The following is a 9,718-nucleotide window of genomic DNA, read 5'->3' as shown; positions in this document are numbered from 1 at the left end:
AAATCCTCTTTAAATAAGGCTCTTTCCTTTGCCCTGGCCTCTCCATCCCCCAACCTCATACGTGATGAACCCCATGTTGTTGGTAGGTAAGCCATTTCCAACCCGGGTAGAAATGCCCACTGCCTGGAGCAGCCTGAAAAATAGGAATTTCCTGCAGGAAAAATCCCCAAATGAAGCTTTCCAATTGGGAAATCAGAGTTTTCTTGCAGGTAAATTTAAAAGGGTGGAATAACCAAAACGGTGGATAAAGGTTGGGAAAACAATTCAGCAAGAAGATTCACACCAAAAGCAAGGTAGAGAGGCTTAACCATAGAGAAGCTTTATTGTCGTAACACAAACAGCAGGTATTATCCCTGCTAATTACGCAGAAGGTGGAAGTAGCATTTCCAACCCATTTTATATCACATTTGCAAAAGCAGCGATCACTGTAAAATCAGACAGCCACAATTTTCAAAATCTTTTGATGTGCAAGCAAGTAGGACTGTAAAGTTCAGATCTTTTGTAGTCACTGACTCACCAGATAGTCCAGCAACAGAGGGTCCTGTGGCACCTTTGAGATTAACAGAAGTACTGGGAGCATAAGCTTTCGTGGGTCAGAACCTCACTTCTTCAGATGCATCTGAAGAAGTGAGGTTCTGACCCACGAAAGCTTATGCTCCCAGTACTTCTGTTAGTCTTAAAGGTGCCACAGGACCCTCTGTTGCTTTTTACAGATTCAGACTAACACGGCTACCCCTCTGATACTTGACAGATAATCCAGGTAATTCTAGGCAGGCAACTTCAAAGAGATCCAGAAAAAACTGTTAGCCAATGTGAGCTATTTGCAAACATGATGAAAACGGCTATGTTTTCCCACACCATGTCTATAATATCACGCTAATTGGACACGATTACCCCTAACATCATGTTGGTTACCCACATCCAGCTAACATACTGCTAAATGCTTCCAGGCCTGATACTCATTTACCCTAAGGCTCTGGCCTCTTCCCACTGAGAGCTCAGTGTAAAATGCCCTTAATGTCAATGGGAATCAGGGCCTGAGTGTTTGACGTGTTCTAACGCTATGTAACTTCCCAGCGCAGACCAGCCCCAGGACAGACGCTGGTTATGGGCTATGAAATACGGTGCACATCAGTAGTATCGTGGGTGGTGTCTAGCAGGACATGGGCCAACCACCATCTGAGCCCAACACAATGTGATTACAATCCACACACCCCAGGTTAGTCTGAGCCATGATAGTGATTCCTAGACACTCAGGCAAACTGAACTTCAGTGTGAAAAAACAAGCAACTAACTACAGCTCAAATCACAGGAGAGATATCCGGGGGTCGCTCTGTTCTGATAGCTTTCCTGGACTAGTATATTGGCTGACTAGTTGTTTAGGTCCAGATTCTGTATGTGCTCACTTACACTCTGGAAATCCCTTTGACTTCACTGCAAGTCAGGGCCATATTTAGTGTGAGCTCTGCACTGTTCTCTGGGTTCACAGGAAAGGTTAAACGTTCCCCAAAGGGACACTTTGTGATGCAGGTGGTTAGACTAGGTGATCCTAATGGTCCCTTCTGGTCTTAAACATCGATGGAGTTTCAGCCACTTCAGGCCTGAAATTTAGGTGTGGTTCATTTTACAAAAATTTCAAACCCTAATCCCTACAGAAATGGGTTCATGAGATTGTGTGAAGCACATTATTCAGGGCAAAGAGTTTGGATTTCAACATTTCCCTGCTTTGCTGGCATCCAAACATCACACATGGCATCCAAACATGTGCTAGCACATGACAGCCTAAGAAAGAAAGTAACTCAGTGACCTGCAAAAAGTAAAAAGCCAGATCTTGACTTCAATCCAGTTGGAAATAAGCAAAATATTTTAATGGTGAGGGGATTAACCATTGGAACAAGTTACCAAGGGTTGTGGAAGATCCTCCAGCCCTGGAGATTTTTAACTCAAGACTGGATGTTTCTCTAAGAGATCTGCTCTAGGAATTAGTTCTCTGGCCTGTGTTCTGCAGGAGATCAGACTTGATCATCACAATGGTCCCTTTTGGTCTTGGAATCTATGAATCTGTGAAAGTTACACTAACTTTATGCCCTATGAGGGTGTGGCCCCAACAGCTTAAATAATAAAAACTGGAGTATGTCTTAAAAACTGTGTCAGGTATTATTACTAAATAACACAGAGCAAAGTTTCGTTTCACGGTATTTGTTCTGAGAGTCTCCCTCAACTTTCACTTCGGGGTGTTTAACAGAAATTGTGGGATCAGAGACCTTTACCTCAATTTTACCCGTTTCCCTACATTAGAAAAGAATATTTGTTTTTAAAACACACCAAACTCTGGAGACCTTTTTTGAGAGTGTCTTTTTTGCACTGTAGCTGAGAACAAAGGGAAATATCTCTCCCCACAGGGTGGCTCTGATCTCCAGCTGCCATGAGATAGCAGGTATGTTGCTCTTTTGTGGCTGTTGTTAATCTCTTTTCTCTGCTCTCTCCAAAGCCCTTTTCAGGACTCTCTGAGCATCTTCTGCAACTCGAGCCACAAAAGTACGTAGCAATCTGCCCGTGACTCTGTAAGACGTCACTGCTGCTATCACAGTACCAATCCCTGGGATCATGCTGATGAAATACTTCGCTATCATCATAACCTGCCCTGTAGCCTCTTCCAGAAGCTCAAAAGCCTGATCTCTTGATCTATCTTTGGCCAGCGGGAATTCTATCACAGTCTTCAGCTCACCAGACTTGCCCGTGGGCTTTTCAAGGGCTCTGAGGGAATCGTCGTCCAGGCCAAAGCTCTCACAGAACTCGGTCATGTTATCCACCAAGATGCCAACATCCCACCAAACAGAGAGAAACGGGAGAGGAATAGTAGCGATAGCACCTGACTTAATGGCTTGCTTCCAGATCTGCTGCTCCACGGCCTCTTTCTTCCAGTTTAAGGGTTGTTCAGAGGTGCTGAGCAGGACATGAAAGATGGCGTGTCTCCTGTGAGTGTCGAGTTCATTCGAAAAGGTCTCCTGAAGTCGGGGAGCATCATACTTCTCAAAGTCCCATCTCGACACCAGGAAAACCTGTGGGGAAAGGATGCCTGCTTTTTGCAGGTTCCTGATGCAATCGTTTCTGATTGTCTGCAGGACTGTCTCCTCCTTGACCTTCGTTTTTCCTTTTCTTTCACTGCACAAGTCCATGTCCACCTTGGAGCGGACAAAGTAAAACTTCTTCCCCATCCTCTGTATCTCCTGGGCCAGGTTGGCATCCGACTCTCGGAACCGCTCTGCTGTGATAATGATGAAGAAATCATAGCGAGCAAAATCCACCTTCTCCACATATGTGTTTGCTGGATAATTTGGCGTCCCGATCCCAGGCAGGTCCCACATTGTGACATTTGGGTGCTTGGGATGTGGATAAGGAGTTGGCTCCTTTGCTGAATCCATCACCTCGGTCTCAGCTGCACCTTCATCATCGTCAGCTAGGCTTCTGATGGCGTTGATGAAAGATGACTTGCCAGAGCCCTGTTCTCCGGTGATGGCAACATTGAGCTGGGTGTTTTTTAACAACGCATCAGATTTCTTCACCACTGCGGTGGCTTCAGTGAGGTTTCCTGCATGGACAGCAGTCTGGAATTCTTCAGATTCCTCCTGGGACAGGCCACTAAGGTGACTTCCCCATTCCAAAAATAAACCAGCCCAGAGAGTTCTTGAACCTGCCATTTTCCTGGGGAAAGAAACACCAATTCCAGCCATGATCAGTACTTTGTGCCCAGAGACAATTTATTAACCTGCAAACAGTAAACATATAGAGATATCTCTTATTACTGCGCACAAAAACCCACTGAGTTGTAAGAAAAGGATCTTTGGTTACAAATTGCAAGAAGTTAAATAATCTACAGATAACTTCTCAGAGTGGCCAGCAGGGAAGGGTTCATTTCCACATACACTGATTCGCAGCCCCCCAGTGTGACACTGTGGGGGGCTCTGCTGCAGGGTCTGTGTTCTGGGTGGCCGGAGAGGCCGTGTGCCCCTCAGTGCTGACCCCAGTGCCCAGCCCAGCGCTGTGCAGCAGGGAGCAGGGGGAGGGGCACAGTCAGGTGTCATCTCCCCACGGAGTCAATGCTTTACCTGATGTCCCAGCGTGGTGCTGGGGGGCGCTGTGCTGCACAGAACAAGGGGGGAGACAATCCCCGCGGAGTCAGAGCTGACCTGCGTGCACCAGCACGTTGTCAGGGAGAGCTCGTCTGCGGGGACAATCTCGGGGGTGCGGGGGAATGCAGCACTTTTAAGTTTCTGAAATAACAGGGGACAAAGAGTCCTGTGGCACATTATAGACTAACAGACGTATTGCTCCAATACATCTGTTAGTCTATAAGGTGCCACAGGACTCTTTGTCGCTTTTTACAGATCCAGACTAACACAGCTACCCCTCTGATACTTGAAATAACAGGAAATCTCTCCTCTGTCCAAGAAACTGAACCTGGTCTGACCCTGTGATTTCGAGTCTCAACTTAATTTCTTTGGTTCTGTGGGTCTGGACTTGGGGAATAGCATGGGAGAGACTTTTGTCCTCTCTCTTCTACCTTCAGCTGAATCCTGTGTCGAGGTCAGCTCTCATGCGGGGATGCCTGGAACGAATCCTCAATTAACATAAGAATGGCCAGACTGGGTCAGACCAAAGGTCCATCTAGCCCAGTGTCCTGTCTGCCGACAATAGCCAGCGCCAGGTGCCCCAGAGGGAATGAACAGAGCAGGGAATCACCAAGTGACCCATCCCCTGTCTAGCTGTGCCATCTTCTGGCAATCAGCACTTTATAGCTTAACACCAGCAGCCCCAGCTGACAAAAACACCTCTCATTCTCACTCCTGCCGCTGGGAAACAATGCAAATAGAAATGAGACTCTCCTTTCGGGGGTGGTATTCTGGGTTCAATAAAAGACCAGGAATCAGGGCTCCTACATTCCTTGCTGAGGCCTGGGAATGGTGTGGGCTCTGGTGGGTTACAGCAGGGAGGGCTGGGAGTTCGGTCCCCTGGTTTCTATTCCTTTCTCTGGGTCACAGCCAGTGCACTGGAACGGGGGCATGGGGCCATGGCCCTCCCACTTTTTACCGGCCGCAAGGGTGAGCGATGGGGGGAGAGGGGATGGAGAGGAGCGAGTGGGGGGCAGAGTTTTGGGGAAAGAGACGGTGTGAGGGCAGGGTTCATGGAGAAGAGGTGGCACTGGGGTGTGGTCTCGGGGGATGGGGCAGTGCAGGTTGGCGGCCCTGCGGGGAACAAGCGGCCTATGGGGCAGGGCCATGGAGAGGAGGAGCCTGGGGGGGCAGGGCCACGGTTCGGGTGCTAGTGGCCCTCCCACTTTTAGAGAGCTTCAGTGAGGGAGGGGCCTCAGGGCTGGGGTAAGGGGTCAGTGTGCAGGAGGGGGTGTGGGCACAGGAGGGGGCTCCGGGCTGAGGATTGGGGTTGAGGGTGCTGGCTCTGGGAGGGAGTTAGGTTGCAGGAGGGGGCTCAGTGTGAGGCAGGGTGTTGGGGTGCAGGAGGTAGTTTCGGGTGTGGGAGGTTTGAGGGGTGTGGGATCCAGTCGGGCGGGGCATACATCAGGCAGCTCCCGGTCGACGGCGCAGCAGGGCTAAGGCGGGGTCCTTGCCTGCCCTGGCCCACTCCGCTTCTGGAAGCGGCCAGCACGTGCCTGCAGCCCCTGGGGGGAGCAGTGGGCTCTATGTGCTGCCCTTGCCTGCAGGCTCCACCCACGCAGCTCTCATTGGACATGGTTCCCAGCCAATGGGAGCTGCAGAGTCGGTGTTCGGGGCGGGGACAGCACACGGAGACCCCCTGCCCCAGGGGCTGCAGGGACGTGCCAGTCACTTCCGGGAGTAGCGTGGAGCCAGGGCAGGCAGAGAACCTGCCTTAGCGCTGCTGTGCCACTGGACTTTCAGCAGCTGAAAATCTCCCGGTTTGGCTTCAGGAGCCTGGTTCTGGGAGTCTACAGCGAAAATGGGAGGGTTGGCAACCCTAACCCCCACCCCAGCCCCGATGCCTCCCCAGGGAAGAGAAGCACAAAGAGAACCCCCCATGTGTGGGGGTGGCCGGTCCCCAGGGGAATGCAGGGAACCCCCAAAGCTGCCAGTGACTAAAGCTAAAGGAAACCATTAGTGGTTCAAGCGCATCCAGCCCCCAAGAGCAAGCGCCCCTCTCCTCTGGCAGCATCGTGGTGCAGCCGATCTAGGGACGAACCTTACGCAGCCCGTGCTGATGAACCGTCCTGTGTCCTCCTCTTTGCTGCTGGGGAAAAATCAGTTGCTGGGGGGAAAATCTCTCCTGGACTTTGCTTCAGAGGCTGAAATGAAGAGAAGGGTCTGACTTCTCTAACGATTAAAGTTTCCTGTTTTATCGAGGCAGGGGTCAGGGCTGAGCAAGGGGTGGAACAGGATTCGGTCCCACCCTTACTGGGAACAGATCCTCGATAAACCCTGTTCAGTTTTCCTTTTTTTTCCCTGTTCTCTATCCACAGCTGCAGCGTGAATCAGTCCATCCTCAGGCATTGCAGGTTCTCTTCTCTTCTCATCAGGGCAGCCCGGTATCCCCTTCCTCAGCCCTCTGCCAAGTAGAGCCTATACCTGAAACCCCAAACTCCCTGCCCCCAACCCCTGCCTGGTGCACAAAGAGACACATGGGGAATTGTTCCCCTTCTGTGTTTCTCCCCCCTTGGGAGATGTGCTGAGATCAGGCACTGGGCGGATTCTCCACCATGTTGTGTCGTCATTTACACCAGTGCAAAATGGGTCTAGAGCTGCTCTTCTGGATCACTGGAGCTGCACACCTGCTTCGCACAGGTGTGAATGAGTGTGCGAGGTGCAGGCAATGGAGAATCTTCCATCCCTCAAACAGCCCCATCTAATTTACAAGGAGCTTTGGGACAGTCTCAGGAGCCAGTTTGGATCCTGTGTTCCTGGAAACTGAAAGCAACAGGCTGAGCTGCCCCTTTCCCAGAAATGGGAGGAACCTGGGAAGTGGGGCTGGCTCTGAGCCACCAAACTGCAACCAAAATTCCTACAGCCCTTAACTCTTGCAAGGAAACACGGCGAGGGCCTGGCATGTGCAGCTGCTTAGCCGGCAGCCACCCGACAGCAGCTCGAAAGCTTGTCTCCCTCCCCCATGCAGGTTGATCCAATACAAGATATTAGCTCACCCACCGTGTCTCTCATAAGTGGGGGTGGTTTTGCTGTTGTGGGGAACTTTCCTGGCTTCTTCATGATCCCGATGGAATCGGACAGCAACAGGATCTGAGTGGTCGCTCCCTTCACCCGGAGGCCGGCCTGCCCTCGAGGGTTCCCCTTCCTCCCTCCTGTGCAGCAGAGTCCTCGTAACCCCAACAAGGCTGGGCCCGAGATCTCTGGGGGGGGACTGAACCCCCAGTCTCACCATGGTCACTTAGGCCAGGGGCTTGGGTGTCCCCCCCTGGAGTGCTCCCTGCGCACCGGACACCTCCCTGACCCCTTGATCCCTGCGTTACATTCAACTCAAATACAACTTATTAAAAACCAACTGTAAACAAAATAAGGGGAAAATGGTAAGGGTTAAAGGAACAAGTACCACCACCCTTTGGGCATGGGGACACCCCAACCCGCTGTCTCTGGCATGTGAGGTAAGTTCACCGTCTGCTCCTCACATGTCCCAGGCCTGTCTCCCATGCCCTGCATGAGCTGCAGTGTCACCGTGGTTCGACCCTACTCTGGTGGTGCCACACGCCCTCAGCAGCTAGGGGACAGGACCCTTCTCCCCACCATCGCCCCCCTGGCATTTAGCATGATTTTCTTCCTTTGTCACCTTGTCCTATGTGAAAAAATGTAAAATGAAGTCAGCGAGAGTATGGAAACCCCCCTTTCCCTCAGTTTTATCCCTCTGCCGGCCACACCTGTGTGTTGTCTCACCCAGACAATTCAGCAAAAGAGTTTCCCAGAAAAGCCTACCCATAAAATCAGACAATAGGCCAGCTTCCCTCCTCCACCGCCTCCTTCGTCCCCCAGGCAGGGGAAGCACAAACAGAAGCCCCCATGTGTGGGACTGGCCGGCCCCCAGGGGAATGCAGGGCCCTAAAGCTGCCTGTGCCTAAAGCTATAGGAAGTTGTTAGCTTCAAGCATGTCCAACACCCAACAGCAAGCTCCCCTGTCCTCTGGCAGCATCATGGTGCAGCCGATCTGGGGACGTACCTTACACAGCCTGTGCTGATGCACCGTCCTGTGTCCTGGAGCCCCTGGTGGGTCGGGGGAAACCAGCCTTTGCTGCTGGAACAAAATCAGCTGTTGGGGGAAAAGCTCCCCAGGACTTTGCTTCAGGGTCTGCTAGAATCTGGGAACTGGCGACAGGGGATGGATCATTTGATGATCACCTGTCTGTTCATTCCCTCTGGGGCACCTGGCATTGGTCACTGTCGGAAGACAGGATGGACCTTCGGTCTGACCCAGTCTGGCCGTTCTTATGTCTGAAACGAAGAGAAGGGGCTGACTTTTCTCTACTGATTAAAGTGTGTCCTATTTTAGTGAGGCACTGCTTAGGGCCAAGCAGAGAGAGGTTTCTTGTAGCCTGGGTTAGAACCCCGACCTCTCTGCCCCCAAACCCTGCCTGTTGCACAAAGAGAAACATGGGGAATTGTTCCCCTTCCAAGCTGTCTCCCCCTTTTGGAGATATGCTGAGATCAGGCACTGGGCGGATTCTCCACCATGTTGTGTCGTCATTTACACCAGTGCAAAATGGGTCTAGAGCTGCTCTTCTGGATCATGGTGTCGTACACCCTCTTTGCACTGGTGTGAATGAGTGTGCGAGGTGCAGGCAATGGAGAATCTTTCATGGCTCAAACAGCCCCGTCTGATTCACAGGGAGCTTTGGGACAGTCTCAGGAACCGAGTTGGATCGTGTGCTCCTGGAAAACGCAAGCAACAGGCTGAGCTGCCCCTTTCTCAGAAATCAGAGGAAGCCGGAAAGCGGGGCTGGCTCTGGGGACAGTCAGTCTCAGGGTCCTGATTTCTCTTTGGCCCTTCCCCTTGCTTCTGGTATCAGGAGAGGGACACCAAAAACAAACCTTATTAAGTTTCAGTGAGGGGCCAGGAGCCCCCTGATATTTACCATCATTTTCTTACTTTTCTCAGATTGTCCCAGATGAAAAAAATGTAAAATAAAGTCCGAGACAGTGGGGGAAAACCCCCTTTCCCTCAGTTTTATCCCCCTGCTCTCCACGCCCATGTATTGGATCACTCAGACAATTCAACACAAGGGGTCGCCAGAAAAGCCTCCCCATGCAATCAGACAATGGGCCGGATCCCCTCCCCCACCACCCCCTTACTCCCCCAGGCAGGGGAAGCACAAACAGAAGCCCCCATGTGTGGGGGTGGCTGGTCCACAAGGGGCCCCCAAAGCTGCCTGGGCCTAAAGCTAAAGGAAACCGTTAGTGGTTCAAATGTGTCCAACCCCCAACAGCAAGTTCCCCTGTCCTCTGGCAGCATCGTGGGGCAGCCGAGCTGGGGACGTACCTTACACAGCCTGTGCTGAGGAACTGTCCTTGCTGGTCCTGGAGCCCCTGGTGAGTGGGTCCGGGGAACCAATCTTTGCTGCTGGAACAAAAACATCTGTTGGGGGAAAACTCTTCTAGACTTTGCTTCAGGGGCTGAAACCAAGAGAAGGGAAAGATTTTTCTCTACTGATTACAGAGTTTCCTGTTTTAATGAGGCACGGGTCAGGGCT

The 9,718-nt window shown here is 51.6% G+C and overlaps 1 protein-coding gene across 2 annotated transcripts; it reads right to left on the bottom strand.

Moving 5' to 3' along the window:
• Positions 1 to 754: 754 nt before the first annotated feature.
• On the bottom strand, positions 755 to 9,694 carry LOC128827536 (interferon-inducible GTPase 5-like). Of its 2 annotated transcripts, XM_054011479.1 has the most exons (4): positions 9,508 to 9,694; positions 8,191 to 8,462; positions 6,214 to 6,316; positions 755 to 3,705 (listed from the first exon to the last, which is right to left on the bottom strand). In XM_054011479.1, exon 4 carries the CDS (start codon positions 3,699 to 3,701, stop codon positions 2,463 to 2,465), a length of 1,239 nt encoding a protein of 412 aa, XP_053867454.1. In that variant the 5' UTR covers positions 3,702 to 3,705; positions 6,214 to 6,316; positions 8,191 to 8,462; positions 9,508 to 9,694; the 3' UTR covers positions 755 to 2,462. The 2 variants fall into 2 exon arrangements, with proteins under 2 accessions (XP_053867454.1, XP_053867455.1); XM_054011480.1 differs by lacking the exon at positions 8,191 to 8,462.
• Positions 9,695 to 9,718: the final 24 nt, after the last annotated feature.

The sequence above is a fragment of the Malaclemys terrapin genome, chromosome 21, assembly GCF_027887155.1.
Source record: "Malaclemys terrapin pileata isolate rMalTer1 chromosome 21, rMalTer1.hap1, whole genome shotgun sequence".
Taxonomy (NCBI): Eukaryota; Metazoa; Chordata; order Testudines; family Emydidae; genus Malaclemys; species Malaclemys terrapin.
Note: the sequence above shows the minus strand (reverse complement) of the source record. Positions and strands in the feature narration are given on the sequence as shown.

Bases quoted from the DNA above. Each gene is read 5' to 3' on its own strand.
- LOC128827536 (XM_054011479.1), bottom strand. From the start codon at position 3,701: ATGGCAGGTTCAAGAACTCTCTGGGCTGGTTTATTTTTGGAATGGGGA.